Below are 23,282 nucleotides of genomic sequence, written 5' to 3' on the forward strand. Positions count from 1 at the left end.
GACGTGATGCCTCCAAGTCTCCAATGGTTCCATGTAAGGTGTGTGGCTATGTGTGCATGGAGGGAACGCTTGTGCAAGGCAACAAGGCAAATATCCACGCTCAGATGTGAACAAGCGAGCCAGCCTGGGGAGCAAAGACACTTACCGCCAAGGGGACAGCCTGAGTTTGAGTCTGTGTGGTGGAGGGAGAGAACCAACTCCCACAAGACGCCCTCTGACTTCCACATGTGTGGTGGGGTACATGTACCCCCAATAAATAAATGTAATTTAAGTTGTTAACAAGGAAGGCCTCAGTGAGATGCCTCGGCAGGTAAAGGACCTGCCACCAAGCCATCCCAGGGACTCACACAGTAGAGGGGAAAAAACCGACTCCCACAAGTTGTCCTCTGACCCCACACACGCACTAAGACATAGATGCACACTTGCAGATAATTGAAATATAATAAAAAAAATTAAAAATTAAAGTTGTTGGGGCTGGGGATTTAGCTCAGTGGTAGAGCGCTTACCTAGGAAGCGCAAGGCCCTGGGTTTGGTCCCCAGCTCCGGAAAAAAAAAAAAAGAAAGAAAGAAAAAAAAAATCCAGCACCTGCGAGGTAGGTGGGGGATCAGAAACTCAAGGCTGGCCTAGGCTTTGAGTGAAAAGCTGGATCCAGGGAGTCACCATTGTTATCTTGGCATGAGGACGTCTCAGCTCAGACTTTGTCTTTCCGTTGTGTTTTTGAGATGGGCTCTCACTATGTGACACAGACTCACAGACTGGCCCGCTCTACAACTGCAGCTGCCCTCAACCTTGTGATCCTCCTGCTGCTACTCAGTGCTAGGACAGCGAACCTGGGCCCCAGTGAATTTTAAAGAGGTGGCTGCTGTGCCATAGGTGGGCGGGTACTTGGTGAACTGAGGCTGACTCACTCTTTGAATTTTGCCCTGCCAAGTTTGCTGAGTGTGCCGGATCAGTTGAGTGGAAGTAAACAACCACGCTGGAAAACAGAATTCTGAATACACAGAACGAAACGATCTGTTGACAGGCTTTCCTTAAAAGCACGCGCAAACACCCACGAAACAAGTGAGCAGTGCCTCTGAATTGCCACACGCTTGACTTAGGAGCGGAATGACGACAAACGGAATTGCTAAAGTGCTGGAAGCGCCACCAATCCGTGTTCTGAAAAGATACCCTTTGACTCGAAAAAAGGGAAAGCTCCAAAGTCAATGAACGCCTCACCCACGGCTCCGCCAGCCAACCGGCACTCTCTTCCTAAGCCCACTGCTGGTTTGTGATGTCTCTGTTGCTTCTCTTCTCTAAGTCTCTCTCTTGCTAACTGTAAAAGGAAGACAATGTCCATCTTCCCTGGACTATAAAGCAGACCATATACTAAAAGGTACAGATGGCTCGGCAGTTAAGAGCTGGTCCTGCTCTCACAGAGGACCTATGTTTGAATCCCGTCAGGTGGCTGACAATCACCAGTAACACCAGCTCTGGGGGGGGGGGGGGGGGGGTGTGGATCTGACGGCCTCTTCTGGCCTCCAAGAGCACTGTCCTCACAAGCACAAACCCACAAACAAGACGTATACACAGATAATAAAAAACAGTCTTTGCTGACAGTAGCGGTGCACACCTTTAACCCCAGCGCTTGGGAAGCAGAAGCAAGTGGATCTCTTGAGTTTGGGGCTAGCCTGGTCTAGAGAGTGAGTTACAGAAGATCCAAGACTACACAGAGAAACAATGTCTCAAAAAAAAATTTTGGGGGTTGGGGATTTAGCTCAGTGGTAGAGCGCTTGCCTAGCAAGCGCAAGGCCCTGGGTTCGGTCCCCAGCCCCGAAAAAAAGAAAAAAAAATTTTTTTAAGCTTTAAAAGATAGGGGGCTAGGGCTGGGGATTTAGCTCAGTGGTAGAGCGCTTACCTAGGAAGCGCAAGGCCCTGGGTTCGGTCCCCAGCTCCGAAAAAAAAAAAAAAAAAAAAGAACCAAAAAAAAAAAAAGATAGGGGGTTGGGGGGTACCATGGGTTGGGAATGTAGCTCAGTTAACAGAGGGCTCACTTAACATGCATAGCCCTGAGCCCCATCCCCAGCACTGCATAAACAGGGCAAGGTATCATATACCAATAGGAACAGCACTGGGAGAGTAGAGGCAGGAGGATGAGAAAAGCTTAAGGTCCTCCTGAGTACATATCAAGTTCAAGGCTAACCCTGGATAACATGAGACCCTACCGTAGGAAAAAAGGAAAAAGTAGGTAACAGACTGTCTAATGACTGGAAAGGAAAACAAGATACATTTTAATGTAAGCAACCTGACAAAAAAAGGTCAGAAATGTTTTTGAGGAACCGCCATCATAAAAATGAGTAGTGACTGAGAATACATGCAAAGGAAGTGCAAAGGAAGTGTCCCAAGATGAAGCACTAAGGCGTTCAACATTTAGACAGCAAAGGAGGAGGAGGAAGGAGAAAAGGACACCAAGCAGCAAGATGTAGGAGAGCCGGGGCGTGTTAGAGAGCTGACACTTTCCACGGTTTCTGACACCAGCTACCCAGAGATGGAGAAAGCTTAACCAGACTGAGCCTGAGCTACCCAGTCAGAGACCCCCATCTCAGAGACCGAATGGCTAATCTAATGTGGCTTGAGGTGAAGACAGGGCATCAGAATTCCATCATCCTCAGCTACATAGCCAAGTTCAAAGCCAGCCTGGGCTACTTATGACTCTGTCTCCAAAAAAAAAAAGTCTGACCAACTATAGTATCTATATAACAATTGAGCAGAAGACAAAGAAACATGAATAACAACACAATTTAGGTATGTCAACTGTGTACATATAAAGTCCGCAGGTGGAGTATATTCAAAAACTTCATTTGCCCATCAAGAAATATTTTCTTTATGGAAAAATAAACTGTTAGGGTGGCTTTGTTGTTGGTAGAGTGACTGTCTAGCATGCTCAGGTCCCTTCCATCCCAAACACCACGATATGATAATGGGGTGTGTGTGGCTTAGTGGTAAAGTACCTGTCTAGCATCCCTAAGTTCTATCCCTAGCACCACCTAATAATAATAGTAGTAATAATAATAATAGTGATAATAATGTTGTGGAAGGTGTGTGTTAAGCATGTGCAAGACCGTGGGTACTGGAGCTGGAGAGATGGCTTAGTGGTTAAGAGCACTGACTATGGCTTGGGGATTTAGCTCAGTGGTAGAGCGCTTGCCTAGCAAGCGCAAGGCCCTGGGTTCGGTTCTCAGCTGGGGGGGGGGGGGGGACAGGACACAAAAAACAAAAAACCACTGACTGTTCTTCCAGAGGTCATGAGTTCAGTTCCCAGCTACCACATGGGGGCTCACAACCATCTGTAATGAGATCTGATGCCCTCTTCTGGTGTGTCTGAAGACAGCTACAGTGTATTTGTATATAATAAATAAATATATCTTTTTTTTTCTTTTCTTGTCTAGCAAGCGCTCTACCACTGAGCTAAATCCCCAACCCCATAAATAAATAAATCTTTAAAGGAAAAAAAAAAAGACCGTGGGTACCGTTCCCAACACCACCAAATGAGGAGGAAGAGAAAGAAGAAGAGGCTATCCCAACAACAGCTGGAGAAATATCTCAGGAATTTGCCTAGTTGCCAGGTAGGAGTATTACATGCCTTTAGTCCATGCCTCCGAGGACAGAGGCAGGTGGATATCTGAGTTCAAGGCCAGCCTGGTCTAAAGAGCTTGTTCCAGGACAGCCAGTGCTCTACAGTGAAACTTTGTCTGGGGGGAGGGGGAGAAAACCTTGCCTGCTTTCCTGGTTAATCTTAACTGTCAACTTGAAACAGCCTAGAATCCTCTAAAGAAGCCTCAATGATAAACTGTCTTTTACCAAGTTGTTCTATGGGCGTGTCCACGAGGGACTGTCCCGATTATTAAATGATGCAGGAGGGTACCGCCTGGCCAACTGATGGTGGCACAGGCCTTTAATCCCAGCACTTGGGAGGGAGAGGCAGGCCTATCTCTGGGAGTTGAAGGATAGCCTGATCGACAGAGCTAGTTCCAGGAAAGCCACGACTACGCAAGCCCCAACACCCCCCCCCAAATAAATAGAAATAAAAAATAAAAGGGATGAGGGGTTATACAGACCGCGGCAGGTGCCACCATCCATGGACTGCTTCATAAAGAAGTTAGAAAACACAGAGAGTAAACCAGAGAGAGTTCTTGAACTGGTCTGAAGCTTCAGTTTCCTGTCTGAGTTCTTGCCCTGACTTCCCTCCATAATGAACTGTGTCCTGGAAGTTTAAGATGTAATAAACCCTTTCTACCCCTAGATTACTTTTGGTCATGGTGTTTGTCACAGTAACTGAAAGAAAACTAGCACAGCCAGTACTTTCACGACCCTGGGTACCAATTTCCAAAAGAACACGGCGATAACGGATGGCGATGCAGGTCAGTGGCAAAGGCTTTGCCTAGCAAAGTCCTGGGTACCATTTCCACCATTACAAAACAATGATGGCGGTGCTGATGGCTGGGGATCTGACTCAGTGGTAGAGTGTTTCCCCGAGCACATGCAGAGCCCACATCACAAGATGATTGTGACTGGCACGCATCTCAGGGTCACACTACTTCCAGAGCACGTGCAAGGTCTTGGGTTTCATTCCCAGAACCAGAAGAAAGAGAAAAAATAAAACCCCTCTCTATCCTTCCAACATTCCCCTCCCCAAAAGATACCGGAGGAGAGCGGGTTCCAACACCAGCAGGGTCCCTCCCCTGCCGCCCCACCTCCATGCACTTCCGGTCCGTGCACCCCGCCCACCCGCCCTGCTCGCGGGTCCGGAGGTCTAGCCGCCAGCCGCCTCACAGTCCCCAGCTGATTCTGCTTTCCCCTGGACGTGTCGCTTACACTTCCATGTTGCCTCTGCCTCGTCGTACACAACCGCTGGAAGAGAAGAACCTCACGTTACGCCAGCTCTGCTCTGCTCACCGTTTCTGTGTGTGTGCCGCAAGGCACTCTGGGACCGCCGTGGTGCATGCCGGGATCGCTGCAGGGCTCGCCCGGATCCTCCTTAATTCTAGGTGTTCCTACCTTGGTCTAATTTCAGCTTGTCGGGTGTTTTCATAGTGTAGGTTTTGTTAGGGTTTGCCTTGGCCACGTTAAAAATCCCTAAACCAGGCATGCAGCCCCACACCTGTAATCCTAGCACTAGAGAGGCCGAGACAGGAGAATTGTCATGAGTTTCTGGCCAGCCTGACCTACCTAATTACTTTCAAGCCATCCGAAGCTGTTTGAGACCTTGTGTTTAAAAAAACAAAAAACAGAAGCCAGGTATGGTCGCACAATCCTCTAATTCCAGCAAGGGGGAAAGAGGGAGGCAGAGAAACCCAGTCTCAAAAGACAGAGACAGAGCTGGAGAGATAGTTTAAGCACTTAGGAGGCTGAGGCAGGGGGAATGCCTTGAGTTTGAAGACAGTCTGGGCAACATGGTGAGTTCTAGTCAATTTAGACTACGTAGAGATCCTTTTCCCCATACAACCGTTAAAATTTGGGATGGGGAAGACAGATTTTCATTACTTAGCCTTTCAAACTCAGAGATCTGCCTGCCTCTGCCTCCCAGTGCTGAGATTAAAGGTGTGAGCCCCCACTGCTCAGCCATGTTAAAATGGTTTGCGGGTGATTGTGTTTGAGTTTTGTTTTGTTTTGTTTTTTGGTAAGTGGGGGGTGGTGTCTGGTATGATGACACATACCTGTAATCCCTCCACTTTGGAGATGGAGGCGAGAAAGTCAGTTTTTCATAATCCTCTTCAGCTACATGGGGAGTTTGAGGCCACCTGAGGCTACATGAGAACCCTGTCTCATAAAAACCAGTGTGTGTGTGTGTGTGTGTGTGTGTGTGTGTGTGTGTGTGTCCCACAATGGTGTTCATGGTGTTAGTCGGTCAACCATCTTACAATGATTGCCTCCCCCCTCAGGCACTGGTGATTCAGACATGAATAATACACACTCTCCATGCTAGCTGAGAACCCAGTAAGGGGACCAGTGCAGGGCATAAATCACTATGACACACTCTGTTTAGACTCTAGCATAGACAGGAGAATGACTAACATGGACAAAGAGGCGTCCCAAAGCCAGGAGTGTTTGAGGTGTGTGGAAAGAGGGTCGTTCAAAGCCAAGGCTTCAGAGATAGACTCATAGAAGACAGGCTACTGCCTTGGAGAGCCCCACCACAAAATGATTCAGAGAGGAAGGAATGCAAGCAGGGAAATCGGCTGGTACCCGTGTTCAAATGGCCTCCACCTAGGCACCTGCGCAGTGAGCTCAACCTGGTTGATAGCCAGTGAATGTCTTCAACTACCTGGCTTTTGTTTTGGGTTTTGTTTGCTTTGACTCAAGGTCTTGAGGAGCCCAGGCTGGCCTCAGGCTGGCTATGTAGCCAAGGATTCCCTCATACTCTCTATCTTCCTGTCTCCACCGCCCAAGCAGTACTGGGGATGCTTGGACAGCACTTTCTCGCTGAGCTGTTTCCCCACCCAGCCTTCCCTTGCCAAGTGTTTATTTTCTTCCCAGGGACTGCAAAGGCAGGTGATTGTCATGTGAGGCTCGGTGGCAACCCTGTTAACCGGTTGTTCATTAATGTGATCCCTCGGCCAGATCTTGGAGAGCTTTCCCAGACAGATGTTAACGTTTGTCCGAGATGCCTAGATGCGAGATGCCTAGATGTGGCGTCTAGCCCTCACACTTCCTGTCTTGGTGTCTTTAGGCAAATTATTCCTTCTCTCCTAGACTCTCCTTTCTTCACCTGGAGGAACTTGGTGATTATCCGAGCCGCCTTTTAGATGTGCTCGTGAGAATTAAAAAAAAAAAAAACTATCCATATAAAATATTTAACACTGTGCCTATAATACTGTTAGAACTCAAGATATTGCCAGGTACACACATGTCAATCCAGCCCTTGGAAGACTGAGGCAGGAGAATGTCAAATTTCTGGCCAGCCTGAACAACACAGTGAATTCAAGTCTAGCTACATAGAGAGTTCTTTCTTGCCTCAACACACACAACAGAGGAAACATTCACGGTTACTGATACTTTTTTATTCCACTCACATAGAGGTGATGCCTCCCTGGACAGTGGTGGCGCATGCTTTTAATCCCAGCACCTAGGAGGTGAGGCAGGCAGATCTGCGAGTTCAAGGCCAGCCTGGTCTACAGAGGGAATTCCAGGATAGCCAGGGTTACACAGAGCCTGTCACAAAAAACCAAAAGAGAGAAAGGAGAGGAGAGGAGCGGAGAGGAGAGGAGAGGAGAGAGAGAGAGAGAATGAATGAATATGATGATGGTGGTGATGATGGTGATGATGTCTCTAGTTAACTCTCCTAAATATTTTTCATTCATTTTGTTTACTTGACTCAGGGTCTTATATAGCCTAGTCCCACCTTGAACTCACCTATGTAGCTGAGGGAGGATTAACCTGGAACTTCTGACCCTGCTTCCACCTCCTGGGGGCTGAGGATCCAGGCACGAGCCGCTATGCGAGCTTTAAGGAGCCTTAAGGAGCCTTGAGAATCAAACTCAGAACTTCACGCATACTAACAAGCACTCTACCAACTGTATCCCTGGGTTTCTCCTAAGTTTGCTTAAACTTTCTCCTTAGGGAAGAACCAGAGCTTGAGGTTTCCTAGGGGGATACTAGCAGGATGAGAGTGAGACTGTCTGTTCTTCTTACTCTGAAAGGGCTCTACTCTGAGCCATGCCAGCAGTCCCTCATTTCATAGATTCTAAGCAAGAGCTCCGTTTCCGAGCTGTGCCAGAAGTCTTAAGCATTTACAAGGCATGCGAGTTTGACTAAAGTCCCACATTGTGTGACACGGGCACTCTAGCAACTACTGCGCATGCTCCCCAAATGCTTCCAGTCCCATCTTGGCTGTCTCTAGCATATCTGGTCTGTGGGTGATGAAAAATGTCCACAGTCCATCCGGGGCTGTAGGGATGTCGCCAAGATTCAGAGGATGTGTTGCCTTGGCAGATTATCCAGTTTTAGTTTCCAGCTCGCATACAGTGGCTCACAGTCAGCTGTACCTCCAGTTTCAAGAACGATGACATGCTCTTCTGACTCCCATTGGTGTCAGGCACACACATAATGTACATGCATGCATGCATACATACATACATACATACATACATACATACATACATACATACATACATACAAACATGCATTCTCTATGACAGACACTCATACCTGGTTTCCACAGTGGCCCACCACCCACTCTTCTTCCAGCCATGTTCCTATGCTGGTTCCCGGTAACGCTAGACCTCCTGCTTTGGAAATGACCATGATAGACTGAAGGAAGCCCTGTGTATTAACCCTCACTGACTGTTAAGATCCTTTTCTAGACTCTAGAGAATACCAACTGGGCTACATCCCAACTTTTGGGGTTTGTTTTTTAGTGCTTATTTTTATTTTGTACATCTATTTATGTAGCATGTGTATGTGTGTGTGTGTGTGTGTGTGTGTGTGTGTGTGTGTGTCCTGCGTAAGCGTAGAATTTAGAGGAAATCTAAATTTGGTGAAGTCACTCTCTTTCCACCATGTGGGTCCTGGGATCAAACTCAGATTGTAAGACTTGGCAATAAGCATCTTTCCCCGTTGAGGGATCTCACTGGATCCATCTTTTCTCTTAAGTACTGATGTATCGGGGGTGGGGGAGGGGAGTGTATGCACCGCTTGCCACAGAGCATGTGTAGAGGTTGGAGAACAGCCCTCTGGAGTCCGTTCTCCCTCTGGAGTCCGTTCTCCCTCTGGAGTCCGTTCTTGCCTTCCCCCTTATTGAAGCAGGGCTTCTCTTGCATTTGCACTGCTCCGAGTTCCAGACTAGCTGTCCCCCTAACTCCCTGACAGTCCTCCAGTCTTGAGTAGGAGAGCTGAGACGACAGATGAGCCCCACAGATGACCCTCCATATAATTTCCAGGGACCGAACTCAGGTTGCCAACCTTTCAAGGCTAGCTCTTTTTGCCGAACCATCTCTCTAGGTCCTGCATTCAAACTCTCGACATCCCCACCTCAGGCTCCCGACTGCTGAGATCACAGGTATGTGCTATCCCAGGAAACTTGGCATTTAGCAGTTCTCTTTCCACAGTCTGACTGACAGCCTTTTTTTTTTTTTTTAATATTTAATTGGAGATAGGGTCTATAACCCAGGCTACCTTGAGCTACTTTATGCAGCTTGGGATGACCTAGAACTTCTGATCTTCCTACTTCAATCTCCCGAAAGCTGAGGTTACTGGCATACACACCATGCTTCGTTAGTAGTCTGTGTTGGCCTAGAACCTGCGACAAGCCTTTTGCCTCAGCTCCCAGAGTACTGGAATGATCAGCATACAAAACCATACCTGATTTAGCACGTGACCTACCTTCTGCCCACTATTTTGAGACAGGGTCTCACTATCTAGTACTGGTTGGCCCATAACTCACTATGCAAACTAAGCTGTCTTAGAACTGGCAGATCCGTCTGTCTCTGCCTCCCAAGGGTTGAAATTGTTTTGAAACAGGTTCATCTGCAACCTAGACCTGGAACTCCCAGCAATCTTCCTGCCTCGGCCTCCCAAATGCTGCTGGGATGACAGGCCTCTCATGTCTTCACCCCAGTACAGACTTTATGTGCTTGCCCCTCAGTACAGCTAGTGCTGATTCCCTGAAAAATCACCTCTTCCTGCTACTAGTAGCTCAACCAGAGATAGTCCCGCCCATAGGCGTGATTGATGAGTCACACCCACCTCTCCCAATTGGTTCTACTCTTCCAGGAGGCGGGGACAAGGCAGGGGCAGCAGACGCCATCCGGACCAGAAAAAGCCAGGAGAGACCAGAAGGTGCCTGGTCCCTGAGAGTCTGGTCCACTAACTCCAGGGACTGTGGGACAGAGGAACAAACAAGAAAGAACTCGAGGCCTCGCTGAGTGGCGCGCTTGCTGAGTGCTGCCACATCCCGCAAGCTGAGCAGGTATCCCAACTCTGTTCCTGCCCGGTAGACCACCCGAGGTGGTGAGTGTGGTCTTGTCTTCCAGATTCGTAGGACAGAAGCTCCAGGAGGAGGACCCGCCCAACATGGCATCGGAGGTGTGTAGGACTGAGGGGACCTTACAAAGGGGCGGGGAGGAGCCGGTCGGGTTGAACCGCGTTTGGGGCCACCTCCTGCCACACAGTGATCTTGAAATTCCCGACCACACTTCCAAAGACTGGCTTTGGGATTAGACTCAGGGATGTTCTCGTCGTTATCTGCCCATCGAGCGCCGCCAAGTGGCTCCTGTGATGATCTCACTACTGGCCACTATGCCGGGCTGTTTCCCCCTTTTTTGTTTCTGTTGTTTTGTTTTGTAGGGTTTTTTTTTTTCTCTTGTTTTGTTTTGTTTTGTTTTTGAGACAGAGTTTAAATATGTAGTCCTGGAACTCGTTTTGTATACCAGGTTGGCCTCGACCCCAGACATCCACCTGCTTCTGCCTCCCAGAGTACAGGGTTAAAGGCGTGAGCCACTGAGCCCGGCGTTTTCCCTTTTTAAAAAATAATTTAAAGTTTATATCAGTATGGGTGTTTTGCCTGCACGTCTAGACGTCTGTGCACCACGTGGGTAGCTGCTCCCTAGGGAGATCAGAAGAGGATGTGGGATCTAAAGGAACTGGATTTGCAGATGTGGGAGCCACCATGTGGATGAGGACCAAACCTGAGTCCCCAGGAAGAGAAGCCAATGCTCAATGGCTGAGCCATCTCTTCCAGCCCCTGTTACTCTTTCTTTGAGAGAGCAGCTCACTTTAGCCCAGGCTAGACTGGGGGCTCACCTCTACCCAGACTGGCCTCAAACATCTGATAATTCTTCTGCGTCCCTCCCTGAGTGTTCAGATTCCATGGGTGAGCTAAAAACTTTCCGTTTACTTTTTTTACTCTTAGCAGTGTTTATTTGATTGTTCGTTTGTACACGAGTGCATATACATCTGTGAGCACAGCACACATGTGGAGTTAAGAGGATGACTTGTGAATTCTCTTTCCAACAGGCTTGGTACAAGGGCCTTCCACCCAATGAGCTACCTCACCTTCCTCACACCCTGCTTTTCACCCCACATCCTTTTATCAGGCCCTAGAGGATACCTCCCATGCATTTGTTCCCACATATAGGAAAAGTTGAGCCCTTACCACCAGGAGGTAGGGACCTCTCTCCGTGGCCCCAGTGACCCCCTAGTGCCCTCTCCTTTGGGCCAGAAACTCCTGGCTTCTTTTCCTATTTAGTGAAAGGTGTGCAAGACATAGGTCTTCCATGGACTTGACAGATTTGTCTGGTAAATGGGATAATTGCAGCTATTGGGTTTCACCTGTAAGGGACGTATGGTGGAGTCATTACTTTGAGCTCTTAGGGGAATGAATGGTGGCCATAAGGAAGCAGATGTCTGCATGTCCAGTCCCTTCTGATCTTCACGTCCCCTCCTTTCTCTTAGCTCATCATTCAGATTAAAGATTTGACATCACTCAAGTTACAACAGCCTTAGTTACTTAGCTGCCGGGTCATGTGGAGCGTCAGGAGCGAGGGCCGGACTTTGGAGCCAAACAGATTAGCACACCGGGGTCAGCCTTGACCTCTTAGCTCCTTTGTGAAGTAGGGGTATTGGTGTCCACTTTGTAAAAGGATGTAATTGCAGTGTTAGCTGCAACTGCTCATGCCTCTAAATCCAACACTTAGGAGGCAGAGGCAGGAGGATCTCCATGAATTCAACTCCACCCTGGTCTATAGAATGAGTTCCAGGACAGCCAAGACACAGAGAACCTCTGTCTTGAAAAACAAACAAACAAAAAAATCCCAGAATTATTAACCCTCCTACGTCTACCTCTCTGATGCTGGTATAGCAGCTGAGTACCACTATGCCCAGATAACAGTAACTATCCTGTTGCTTCTCTTGTGCGTTTGAATTGAATCTTGCTCATGCCACTCAGCCTCCTCGTGTCCTTTGCCTCTTCTCTCAGGCTCCTAGCCTGTAGCAATGCCCTCTCTTCTCTGTCCGCACTGCTCCTTGCCCACTTACTGGCCAGCTGGCGACACCTCACTCTGACTTCCCACGATCTTTTCACAAGTTTTCCAGAGCTAAGTGTGATGGCTCACACTTGTATCCCCAGCCACTGGGAGGCAGAAGCAGTAGGATCACCAATTTGAGGTCAGCTTTAACTTTGTAGTAAGTTCTAGGTCAGCCTGAACTACGGAGCATGACCCTATCTCCACAAACCAAAAAATATGGCTGGATTGTAACTCAGTGGTAGAGCCCCTGCCTAGACTCCCCCAGGGAGGGGCTGGGGGCGTGGCTCAGTGGTAGAGCCCCTGCCTAGAATCCCCCAGGAAGGGGCTGGGGATGTGGCTCAGTGGTAGAGCCCCTGCCTAGAATCCCCCAGGGAGGGGCTGGGGGCGTGGCTCAGTGGTAGAGCACCTGTGTTTCTCAAACAAGGCCCTAGGTTAAATTCCAGATATAGGAAGGAGCGGGGTCGGGGAGTGTGTGCCTGGAAGCTTAGAGTTCATTCCTAGAGCACAGTGGTCTGCACTGCAGATGACCTCAGCTTGCCTTAAGCCATTTTGTGGGTTGGTACTAATTGTTCTGGCAGCTGTCCTGCTTATTAAGGAGATGTTATTACCAACAAACCAGGCACGAGGCCGGAAATCTGGAAAGGAAGGCAGTGGCAGGATCCTTCCTGAGCCTTCCCCTACAGGCTCCTGACTTGCTCCCCATTCTGACTGTCTGGCCCTGACCCACAGGCCCCAGGGATCCGTGGGGGAAGAGCTTTGAAGGAGATCCAGCTTTTGTTGAGGTAGCTAAAGGTCAGGTGTAGAACTTCTCGCGGAGCTGGGGGAGATGCTGGAGGTTGCTTCTGTGGCTCAGAGGCCTTTTGACTGTTGAGCACCAAGGGGGCGGACTCACAGCCTGGAGCCGGAGCCAGAGCAAAGCGAATGCTCCTATGATATGCTTCAGGCTCAGGAGGCATCGTTGGTAAGGTGCAAGCGGTTCAAACGTAAGGGCCTGAATCTGGGTCCCAGTGCCAAAGAAGCTGAACCTGGTGGCGGGCCAGCCCAGCCGTATTGATGAGTTCAGGATTAGTGAGCGATGGTGTCTCTAAGAATGAGGTGGTACGGGGTTGGGGATTTAGCTCAGCGGTAGAGCGCTTGCCTAGCGAGCACAAGGCCCTGGGTTCGGTCCCCAGCTCCGGAAAAAAAAAAAAAAAGAAGGAAAAAAAAAAAAAAAGAATGAGGTGGTACACTTTAACCCCAGCACTTGGGAGGCAGAAGGTGGCGATCTCTATAGTGAGTTTTAAGCCAGCCAGAGCCACATAGTGAAGCCCTGTGCGATGATTTGAATATTAACTAAGACACCCTGTCTCAAAAATAATAAATATGGGGCTGGGGATTTAGCTCAGTGGTAGAGCACTTACCTAGGAAGCGCAAGGCCCTGGGTTCGGTCCCCAGCTCCGAAAAAAAGAACCAATAATAATAATAATAATAACAATAAATATTAGTCATAAGTAATGTGGTAGAGCGCGATTAAGGAAGACACTCAACACTGACCTCTGGCGTTCACACAGCGAGTTCCAGGATAGCTAGTGCTACAGAGAGAAACCCTGTCTCGGAAAATCAACACAAAACAAAACAAAACACCAACAACCACACCATGTGATCTGTCAGTTAAAGAAAGGTAGTTTTGGTGTGATCCCAGGAAAGTCACCATCCCCCTGGTCTGTCCATGTGGTGAGAAAGAACCCTGACTTCTGTGTTTATCATATCCCCTTACCCACCCACTAGTTCCCGAGCCTCTGAGTTTCGGTCGCCCTATTTGCCCAGTGAGAATAATGTCTAATGCCTACACCGCCGTCGCTGCGGCTCCCCCCCTTGCCCGGCCCCCTCCCACCCTCTCTGACTAATTCTTCTAAGGGTCCTTTCTGAGAGTCTGTTCTGTTCTGTCCTCTTGGCCAGAGCGGGAAGCTATGGGGTGGCCGATTTGCAGGCTCGGTCGACCCCACCATGGACAAGTTCAACTCATCTATCGCCTATGACCGGCATCTGTGGAATGTGGACCTGCAGGGAAGCAAGGCCTACAGCAGGGGCCTGGAGAAGGCAGGGCTTCTCACCAAAGCTGAGATGCAGCAGATACTGCAAGGCCTGGACAAGGTAGTCACGAGTCACAAGCCACACCCTACATCCATTGCCATGGGTACCCAGGCTCCTGGCCAAAATCCCTAAGCACTACATTCAGTTATATTTACTCCTTCTGATGTTGGAGATCGAACCCGGGGCTGTGTGCGTGCTGGGTAAATGCTCTACGCCGAGCCACGCCCCACACCCCTCAGTGGGAGATTTCTAGGCAAGTGTTCTGTTCTATCACTGAGCCTTGGCCCGGCTCTCACATCCTGGGGCACAAGCTGTAGAATTCCAGGTTTGTTGTGTGACCTTATCGTAAGTAGATGAGTACTATACTTAACTGCTGCAGATGACTGGTGCTATAGTCTTTTTATTTATTAATTTATTTTTCTTTCACATGCATTGGTGTTTTGCCTGAATGTATGTCTGTATAAGGATGTCGGATACCCTAGAACTGGAGTTACAGACAGTTGCGATCTGCCGTGTGGGTGCTGGGAATTGAACCAGCATCCTCTGGAAGAGCAGCCAGTGCTCTTAACCCCACCCCCACCCCACCCCAAACTCTCTCTTTTAATGACTTCTCATTGCTCATGACCAAGGTGGACTGGGTCTGGGATCATCCCTCAGGGATGGGGAAGTATTCTATAGGTCAGCTTCCATACAAGGGCATTTAACCACAGCGGAAGCGGGACCAGGGCAGGGAGACGCCTGGCTCCTGATGCCTAATCAACCTGATACCCTGGGTTGCTGCTACGTTGTTCAGGTGGCTGAAGAGTGGGCCCAAGGCATCTTCAAATTGTACCCTAATGATGAAGACATCCACACGGCCAACGAGCGGCGCCTGAAGGTATGATGTACCCTTCTTTGTAATTGGTCTCTCCCTATCTCACCTTATCCAGGCACTAGGCAGAGTAGAAATGGCAAGAGACTTGGGCAGGATGGGGGTCCCTGGCATAGGGAAGGAGAGCCACTGGGTTGGCGAGGACCCCCACCTTGACTTGAACGTCACCGCTTGAGCTGCAAAGAGGGAGCTCCTAACCTTATGCCTCTCCATTCCAGGAACTCATTGGTGAAGCTGCAGGGAAGTTACACACAGGCAGAAGTCGCAATGACCAGGTGTCGCTGCCCCTTCTGCCCTCTTCAACTGCGGGAACCAGGAGGCTCTTGGTGCTCAGCTACCACCCTGGTTCTCTAGGGGAGCAGCAAACTTTACTCCCTGAGTTTGGCCTTCTCCTCTCCACAGGTGGTCACGGACCTCAGGCTGTGGATGAGGCAAACCTGCTCAAAACTCTCCACCTTCCTCAAGGTGCTCATTGAAGCCATGGTAGACCGGGCAGAGGCGTAAGTCTCCTGTGGATACCGTCACAGGAATTTTCTCCTTGGAGGGGAGCTAAGCAAGGAGTCGAGTGTGGGTAACCCTAAACCAGCTATGCCAGAAGGTCTGCACACAGCATGGGTGATGGTTCCCCTAGGGCTGCAGAATAGATAGGGGCCTGATCTTCCCTCGTCTTCCCTGGTCTGTATACTCTAGCTCCTCCTGGGACCAGAGGTGAGTCCATGTCCAACTAGGGCAGAATTGCATATGAGTGGCTGGAAGGAAGAAAATAATACCCAAGTGAAGGTCCACATTTCCCACACCCTCCTAAAGGAAGAGAATGTCAATATTCCACAGGCCCAGTTGGGTTTGGGTTTTTGTTTTTCAGGGTATTTGTTTATTTTATATGTATAAGTGTTTTGTCTACATAGATGTATGTGTGTTACCTGCATGCCTGGTGCCGGTGGAGGTTAGAAGAGGGCATCAGATCCCCTTTTCACTCAAGCTGTGAATAGCCATGAGCCACCATGCGGGGTCTGGGAATCAAATCCCAAGTCTTCCTGCAAGACCAAGTGGTCTTTTTTTTTTCTTTCTTTCTTCCTTTCTTTCTTTCTTTTTTTTTTTTTTTTTTTTTCAAGATTTACTTTATTTGAGTACTGTAGCTCTCTTTAGATGTTACCAGAAGAGGGCATCAGATCCCATTACAGATGGTTGTGAGCCACCATGTGGTTGCTGGGAATTGAACTCAGGACCTCTGGAAGAGTAGTCAGTGCTCTTAACCGCTGAGCCATCTCTCCAGCCCCAAGACCAAGTGGTCTTAACCAATAAGCTGTCCTTCCAGTCCCACAGGCCCAACTGTGCCAGGCTCAACTCTTCTCATAAACATGGCAGCAGTTTGGTTCAGAGGATAGAGTCTTACAGCAGACACCTGGAGTCCCAGAGGGCCACCAGGCTCTGTTCTCCTCTGAATGTAAGACCTAGATGGCATGGGTGAGGAGAATTGAACATGAGGCCCTGAGGTATATTAGATGGGCTCAGAGCTCCCAGGACAATAAGGAGCGGGGTGTGATTTACCAGCTCCATCCCCTACCTAGGGTGACCCAAAGGCCACCAGATGGCAGCCAGTGACTGTTTAAGGATTTTTGGAGACTGAAGCTCCAGGTGCCCAAGGAAAGGGCCTGACTGAGCCCAAAGCAGGCAGACACTCTTCCATCCAGACTGTCCCCTCTCACTTCACACCCCACCCTACACGGAAGGCAAATGACAGAGCCAAAGGCTGCCTCCTTCCAGCCCCATCCCATGCATCCACGTTCTAATGTCCCTGGGACTGGCTGTGTCCCCCCTTCAGACTTGACAAAGGAGACCCTGAAATATCTTAGGTGGCATCAGAATCAGGGACGGCGTCTCCCCTTTCCTAACTTTGTGTACCCTGTTCATAGACCTCAGCTAAGTGTGAATACAAAGGGATGTGACCTGAGGTAGGCGTGGGCTGCTGGGAAGAATAGGGATGTGAGGGTTAGTGAATACAGGAAATCAAAATAGTTTTGGTTAGACACTAAGGGTAGCCTGGGGCTTGCTATGTAACCCAGGCTAGCCTCAGATGTCCTTTCTTCCTCTTTCTCACTTTCCTGTCCTGTCCTTTTTTTTTTTTTCTTTTTTTTTCTTTTTTTTTCTTTTTTTTTTTTCTTTTTTTCGGAGCTGGGGACCGAACCCAGGGCCTTGCGCTTCCTAGGCAAGCGCTCTACCGCTGAGCTAAATCCCCAACCTTTTTTTTTTTTTTTTAAAGACAGCCCAAGCTGGCTCCAAATCCTATGTAACCGAAGTTGACCTTGAACTCCTGGTTCTCCTGCTTTAGCCTCCCAATCGCTAGGATTACAGGTGTCTACCACCACACCAGGGTCTCCTCTGTAACCCAGACTGGCATCGAACTCACCATATAGCCAAGGCTGGTCTCAATCTTATGGCCATCCTCCTGCCTCAAACTCCCCCGCACTGGGACCACAGACTCGCATCATCATGCCCTCCCTGGTTTAGTCTTTGAACTCACTGACTCACTTTCGGGTTTTATCCCATGGTGAGCATCTGATCCCTTTTTTAGGCGGAGAACCACAGGTCTATTCTTACCTTCCCTGAAAAGAGCCTGCCCTGTAGGGGTTCCAGGGGTCCTAAGCTAGTCCTGTTCCTTCCCCTACCACAGGGAGTGTGAAGTCCTCTTCCCTGGGTACACACACTTGCAGAGAGCTCAGCCCATCCGCTGGAGCCACTGGATCCTGAGGTGAGCTGTGCGGAGCAGGGAGTCGGTAGGAAGCTGCCCCGACCTGGGGCCAAGGGGCTTTGCTCCCTGGTGTCCGGCCATCAACCATCCACCCCTAATACCTATTTCCCACAGTCACGCCGTTGCGCTGACACGAGATTTAGAGAGACTGAAGGAGGTGCAGAAGCGGATCAATGTCCTGCCACTGGGCAGGTAAGGCAGTTGTCCTCTGTGTCCCCCAAGGCCTGATGGAAGCTGAGGGCGTATTGCTACTCAATCAACAAGGCTGAGGAGAGCATGGCGATTAGAGGGGAGGGGCTTGTGAGGCCCTGCCCCTTCCTCAGGGTCTATATTAGACAGTCGTGGTTGCTAGGGGAGGGGCATTTCTTCAGTGGTTAAGTTGACTGTGCTCATGGGCCTGTTAGCAACCTCAGTGACACTCACTGGGTCACCGACAAAGACATGAAATATGGGAGTTGAGAAGAAGGACTCCTCAAGGTAGGAAGAAGACAAGAGAGGGTAATGGAAGAGCGAATATGATTAAAATACATCCTACATGTGTATGTAAATGCCATAATGAAGTCATATGTATCATATACACACACGCTAATTAAAAACTTTAGTGTGGGCCAGAGAGACAGCTCAGTGGTTAAGAACACTTGCTGCTCTTCCAAACGACTGAAGTTCAATTCCCAACGCCCATACTGGGCGGTGTACAACCTACCTGTAACTCCAGCTCCAGGAAATCCAGCGCCCCCTTCTGTCCTCCACAGGCACTGCACACGTGTGGCATACACTCACACATGCACATATACACACACATAAGTAAAAATAATAAAAACAAGTCTTTGAAAATAAAGCAAAACCCTAAAGCAAAGCCAAAAGCACCGGCTGCTTTCACGGAAGACCCAGGTTCAGTTCCCAGTGCTCACGCTGGGTGGCTCACAAGTGCCTCTAACTCCAGTTCCACGGGCTCCGAGGTCCTCTTCTGGCCTCTGTGGATGCCTAAATGTAGACATACAGACAAGAAAGCACACGCACACACACACACACACACACACACACACACACACACACACACACTATTTTTAATAGAAAAGAACTAGACCCCACTCTACCTTTCAGACATGGAGATAACCAAACAAGAAAAATGCTGGCACGCCAGCCAGCTTCCCAGCCCACACCATGTTCCATGCATGGTGAAAGTCTTTGGGCCTTCAGGTGACCAGGCCAAGAAAAGGGCTAAGAAACTAAGGCTTGCTTCTGGGGGTTGCATGTGTATGGTGCCCAGAACCTCAGTCTCTGTGAACCCTTGTCTCTACAGTGGGGCCATTGCAGGCAACCCTCTGGGTGTGGACCGGGAGTTCCTCTGTGCAGGTGAGGCACCTTGCTCATCCCTCTCTAGAGACTGTCACTCTTAGCTTCTGCTGGTCTCAAAGACACACAAGATGACATGTGGGAGGCCCAGACAACTTGTGCCCACAGGAAAACACTATGGGACCAAAGAGTATCAAACATACAGGGCCGTAGGTTCAATACCACTCAGCAGCTAGTGTTGGTTCAGGCTTCGAGAGTTTGGCCCCGATGCTTTATTTTAGGCACATTTAAACACAGCACAATTTGGTGAAAAATTTTCCCGATGACAACTAACTCAATCCTATGTGCACAATAAAACTTAAGAAACGATTGCATTGAAACTCTTTGTAAAGTTCATGCAACAGCTTCCATAAACATGGGTTCTACAGATTGACCAGCTCCTGATCAGGATCTGGGGGAGGATCCGGTGTGGTCTCAGCTACACAGTGCAAAAAATCACCCGGTCACCAACCACAACCATTCCCAGGCTTCTGGGCAGAAAACAGGTTATAGTATAACCTGTGTGACATTTCTGGGTCCCCAGTGCTTATCCGTAAGGACCAGAACCTCGGCTCCGCCCACAGTGGGAGGCCCATGGGTATTGAGATTAATGGAGTTGCCTATGTCAGGGGTCCCTATTGTTGAGAATATTTAGGCCCCCTTCCATTCTTGTAAGCTCTATATAGAGACGCTTTTCCCCACCTCATACCCTTCTTTGATTCCCATTTCCAAGAAGGGGTCAAAGGGTGAGGCCGGGCATCCAGGTTTGGGCACTTCTTGCCTTCCAGCTTAGCTGTTTTTCCTCCCTCACCTCCAGAACTGAACTTTGGAGCCATTACGCTCAACAGTATGGATGCCACCAGCGAGAGAGACTTCGTGGGTAAGACCTAGAGGTCCAGGGCTGGGGATGTACATCAGAGAGTAACGTGCTTGCTTCGTGTGTGTGAAGCCCTGGGTTCAATTCCCCCAACACTTCATGAACTGCGTATAATGGTCCACACCCATAGTCCCAGCACTTGGGAGGTAGAGGCAGGGATACCAGTAATCGATGGGCATCCTCTGCTAATTCATCTGAGGCTAGCCTGGGCTATGTAAGACTTTGTCACAGACAAACAAAGCCAAAATAACGACTACCAACCAAAAGGGACATGGAGATTATTACTCAGTGGGTAAACAGGCACATACATGCCACCAAGCCTGATGATGAACCAGAGTTTGATGCCCTGAACCCTGAATGGTGGACGGAAAGATCTGACTCCTGCAAGTTGTCCTTTGACCATCTGAGTAAACACCCACACAGAGAGTAAATTAAGAGAAAAGGCCTGTTGTCCCTTCCAGCTGAGTTCCTGTTTTGGGCTTCTCTGTGCATGACCCATCTCAGCAGGATGGCAGAAGACCTGATTCTCTACGGTACCAAGGAATTCAACTTTGTGCAGCTCTCCGATGCCTACAGGTAAGGCCCATATCTCGGTGCCAACTGGAACCTTTTCCTCCCATCCCATTGCACCCCAGCCTTTGCCCACATCTGCCCAGTGCCTCCTCCAGCAGACCAGCCAGGCACTAACAGACCCATCGGTCCTAACACCTCTGTCCCCCAGCACCGGAAGCAGCTTGATGCCCCAGAAGAAAAACCCAGACAGCTTGGAGCTGATCCGGAGCAAGGCGGGCCGAGTGTTTGGACGGGTGAGCTGGGCAGAGTTGGGAGCGAGGCTTCCTGACCTCAGACCCAGTGGGGGTCCTCAGGGGACTACATGTCTGGCTCTGCTGTCCCAGTTGCTCAGCGTCACTCTCCCCTTAGTGCGCAGGACTCCTGATGACCCTCAAGGGACTTCCAAGCACCTACAACAAGGACTTACAGGTATGAAGCTGGGGATGTCTGTACCACATAAATACTTCTCAGAGCTCCGAGAAGCCCGACAGACATTTCTAGAAGGACTCCGTCCAGTCCTGGGCACACAGTCTGTGACCACCCCCAGAAGTACCCTGCCTCTCCTTGGTAGCACGGAGAGGTACTAAGGGTACCCAGTGAAACAAGGAATGAGGCCTGGGTGAAGGGCGGGGCTGAGAATCCCTTATCTGCCACACCTCTCTCAGGAAGACAAGGAGGCTGTGTTTGAAGTGTCTGACACCATGACAGCTGTCCTCCAAGTAGCCACTGGAGTCATCTCTACACTGCAGGCAAGACTCGTCTTCCTCACCTCACCTACCTCTCCCCCACTACGCCCAGACAGGGATTTGCAGGGGAGGCAGTAAGGCCAGAAAACCTGGGAAGGGGAAGGCAAATGTGTTTCCAAGGAAGAGGGATGGGATGGGTTAGACACCAAAGCCCCAGATTTGGGCTAGAGTAGGTTTTTTTGTTTTGTTTGTTTCCTGGGACGTGGTTCCTCTGTGTCCCCCTGGCTGTCCTAGAACTCACTGTGTAGACCAGGCTGGCCTCAAGCTCAAGAGATCCACCTGCCTCTGCCTCCCTAGTGCTGGGACTAAAAGCATGGGCCTCAACCACCGCCACGTTGCCAAGTCTTAACCCTATCTCAAAAGACAAAAGCAAACTAATAATAAAAACGTTCGAGTAGAGAGTGGGTTGCTTAGGGGGTGGGAGGCATAACTCAGTTGCCAAGGACACAGTAGGGCAGGCTCCAGGGGATCCCCCAAGCTCACCTTCTACTGGACCTAACGCCTCCAGATTCATCGTGAGAACATGGCACAGGCACTCAGCCCTGACATGCTGGCTACCGACCTTGCCTACTACCTGGTCCGCAAAGGGGTGAGTGTGAAGTAACCGGGCTTGGGGACAATGGTGTTCCCAAAGCCGGGCACTCGGGTCACAGGAGAAAACAGGCTCCTGACCACCCTCTGCCTATGTACATAGATGCCATTCCGCCAGGCCCACGAGGCCTCAGGGAAAGCTGTGGTCGTGGCAGAGATGAAAGGGGTGGCTCTCAACCAGCTGTCACTTCAGGAGCTGCAGACCGTCAGGTATGGCGGACGCTTCCCTCCAACCTCCCCTCACTCCCTACCCCTCCCAGTCCCACCTCTGCGAGGTGCAGCAGCCTGGAAGCTGGCCCTAGGTTAGGCAGCCACAGGCTGGGACGCCCTGGCTACTCTGACCCCGTCCTCTTTCTCCCCAGTCCCCTGTTCTCGAGTGACGTGAATCTCGTGTGGGACTACAGCCACAGCGTGGAGCAGTACACAGCCTTGGGTGGCACAGCACAGTCCAGTGTTGAGTGGCAGATCAGCCAGGTGCGGGCCCTGCTGCAGATGTAGCAGCCCTAGATTCCACCCAGTCAAAGCTGCGCCCCAATAAAGTGGAGCCCTGGAGAGGCCGCCATAAACATCTGCCTCAGCCTGTCGTCCTCATGAGTGGGCTTGGGGATTGGTTGAGCTGGTCCTGAAGGAAGTAGGGAAAAAACTGAATACCAATGCTAAGAGAGACAGGAATGAGAGGCGAGAATCACATCTGATTCTGTCCTTTCATCCTATACCTTAAATCCCAGACACGCACGCACGCACGCACGCACGCACGCACGCACGCACGCCACCGCTCACTCCAGCCCCGGTGCAGGCAGCATAGCTATGAATGCAAGATCAACATAAGATCATAAACTTAAATCATCACAAAGGGGTGGTGAAGAGGTGCATCAGCGCTTACTCTTCCAGAGAACCCTAGTTAGGTTCCCAGGAGCCTCCCAAACCTCCAGGAACTCCAGCTCTGGGGATCTGATGCCCTCTTCTGGCTTCCATGGGTACTGCGCTCTTGCCCATCACACACTCCTTATCACATACACATCCTTTTTTAAAATTAATAATCTTTTTGATCCAGGCTGTGGTGGCACTCTCTCTCTCTCTCTCTATATATATATATATATATATATATATATATATATATAGATAGATAGATAGATAGATAGATAGATAGATAGATAGATATAGATATAGATATAGATATAGATATAGATAGATAGATATAGATATAGATAGATATATAGATAGATAGATAGATAGATAGATAGATAGATAGATAGATAGATAGATAAATTTATTTATTTGTATGTGTCACTGTCTTCAGACACACCAGGAGAAAGCATCAGACCCCATTACAGATGGTCGTGAGCCACCATGTGGTTACTGGGAATTGAACTCCGGACCTCTGGAAGAGCAGTCGGTGCTCTTAACCCCTGAGCCATCTCTCCACCCCCTGTGGCACACTCCTTTAGTCCCAGCATTTGGGAGGCACAGGGAGGCAAATCTCTG

General features: G+C 49.6%; 2 protein-coding genes across 9 annotated transcripts in view; one reads left to right on the plus strand and one right to left on the minus strand.

The window, feature by feature from the left end:
* Crcp (CGRP receptor component) overlaps positions 1-23,282 on the minus strand; it is a 55,009-nt gene that overhangs the window by 30,783 nt on the left and 944 nt on the right. The window contains exon 1 of one of the 3 annotated variants that reach the window (XM_039089011.1): positions 4,937-4,976. The exons of 1 other annotated variant lie outside the window; for it this stretch is intronic. Coding sequence is in view for 1 of the 2 variants with exons in the window: in NM_053670.3 (NP_446122.1) it covers positions 4,856-4,863 (8 nt within the window). In the remaining variant the exon portion in view is untranslated. Of the gene's footprint in view, positions 1-4,855; positions 4,878-4,936; positions 4,977-23,282 lie in introns of those variants that run through there. One more of the 3 variants, NM_053670.3, reaches the window with a different exon arrangement.
* On the plus strand, positions 4,889-22,367 carry Asl (argininosuccinate lyase). Of its 6 annotated transcripts, none has more exons than XM_006249245.4 (18): positions 4,892-5,028; positions 8,981-9,038; positions 9,752-10,063; positions 13,942-14,136; positions 14,870-14,953; positions 15,166-15,222; positions 15,350-15,447; positions 17,619-17,696; positions 17,811-17,888; positions 19,000-19,052; positions 19,849-19,911; positions 20,370-20,484; positions 20,630-20,714; positions 20,830-20,889; positions 21,126-21,209; positions 21,715-21,795; positions 21,901-22,007; positions 22,160-22,367. In XM_006249245.4, the coding sequence occupies exons 3-18, from the start codon at positions 10,052-10,054 to the stop codon at positions 22,293-22,295; spliced, it is 1,386 nt and encodes a 461-aa protein (XP_006249307.1). In that variant the 5' UTR covers positions 4,892-5,028; positions 8,981-9,038; positions 9,752-10,051; the 3' UTR covers positions 22,296-22,367. The 6 variants fall into 6 exon arrangements, with proteins under 6 accessions (XP_063127677.1, XP_006249307.1, XP_063127678.1 ...); XM_063271608.1 differs by having other exon boundaries at positions 4,897-5,030; positions 9,016-9,038; NM_021577.3 differs by having other exon boundaries at positions 5,018-5,278; positions 22,160-22,365.

Source organism: Rattus norvegicus, chromosome 12 (genome assembly GCF_036323735.1).
Source record: "Rattus norvegicus strain BN/NHsdMcwi chromosome 12, GRCr8, whole genome shotgun sequence".
NCBI classification, from domain to species: Eukaryota; Metazoa; Chordata; class Mammalia; order Rodentia; family Muridae; genus Rattus; species Rattus norvegicus.